This window comes from Monoraphidium neglectum (assembly GCF_000611645.1).
Source record: "Monoraphidium neglectum strain SAG 48.87 unplaced genomic scaffold scaffold06409, whole genome shotgun sequence".
NCBI lineage: Eukaryota > Viridiplantae > Chlorophyta > Chlorophyceae > Sphaeropleales > Selenastraceae > Monoraphidium > Monoraphidium neglectum.
In genome coordinates this window covers 2,035-3,139 of record NW_014007231.1, presented here as the reverse complement: position 1 = coordinate 3,139, position 1,105 = coordinate 2,035, and the positions used below count along the sequence as shown (strand labels likewise).

At 73.7% G+C, this 1,105-nt stretch overlaps 1 protein-coding gene across 1 annotated transcript; it reads left to right on the top strand.

Annotated features, from left to right (window-relative positions):
- Positions 1-46: 46 nt before the first annotated feature.
- On the top strand, positions 47-622 carry MNEG_16476 (hypothetical protein; the record flags this gene model as incomplete). The annotated part of the gene is made up of 1 exon (XM_014035054.1): positions 47-622. A coding segment is annotated over one exon (576 nt), but the record flags the coding sequence as incomplete, so codon positions are not given.
- Between the last annotated feature and the right edge of the window lie 483 nt (positions 623-1,105).

The following is a 1,105-nucleotide window of genomic DNA, read 5'->3' as shown; positions in this document are numbered from 1 at the left end:
CCCGCCGCCCCCACAACCACCGGGCCCGCCGCCGCCGCGCCCCGAGACGGCGGCGCAGCGGGCGGCGCGGCTGCGCAAGGAGGCAGTCGCAGAGGCCAAGGCCGAGGCTGCGAAGAGGGCCCAGGCCTCGCAGCCTGCGGCGGCGGCAGCAGCCGGCGCGCGGCAGCCGGCCGCGGGGGCGGCAGAGGAGGTGCCCGCGGCAGGGGGCGGGGCGCACGGCTCGTCGCAGCAGCAAGCCGGGGCAGCCGCGCAGGGCGTGAATCAGGAGCGGCGCCGGCGGCTGCTGCTGGCAGGGCGGGAGGCCGGGCAGCAGCAGCAGCAGCAGCAGCAGCAGCAGCAAGAGGCGGAGGACGCGCCGCCCTCTGCCGACGACGAGCAGATGCGGCGGCACGCGGCGGCTGCGGCGGATGACATGCTCTCCTTCTGGGCCGCCCGCGGCGCGGCCGCGGCCCCGCCAGCCACAGCGCCGGCGCAGTCCCGCCGTCGGGTGCTGTCCGGCGCGGCCGGCGGCGGCCAGAGCAACGGCACGGGGGCGGTGCTGCGTAATGGGGTGCGGTTAGTCAACGGGCGTTACCTGGACACCCGGAAGTACCCGACCCTGTACGTCGTGAATTCACACTTGGTGCGTACTGCCGGCGACGGCGGGGCTCTTGGCGGCTGCGTACCGAAGCCGGCGCCCCGCCGGCACCTGATCCCCTTTTCACAATTGCTGCCAGTCAGCTCGCGCACCTGCCGCTGCGGCTCGCCGCTGCCTGCCTGCCTGCATGGTCGCATGCATGCCGGGGCCACGCACTGTGCGCCACGCGCCACCATGTCAGCGCTAGGCATCTTCGCGAAGCCGTCGTATTCTGCACACACGCAACAAGCTCCCCCTGCCACCAGCCACCTGCTGACATTCGCCAATCCAAAAAAATGCTTGGACTTTCACCACGCCTGCCCTGTTGCAGAGCGACGGCGACTACCCGCGCTTCTACGCCAGCGGGGACGCGTTCGTGCTTCCGTCCAGGGGCGAGGGCTGGGGGCGGCCCCATGTGGAGGTGCGCCACGCGCTGCCTGCTCTGTGTGCCCGCGCGTGCGCGCGCGCGCGTGCGCGCGTGTGTGTGTG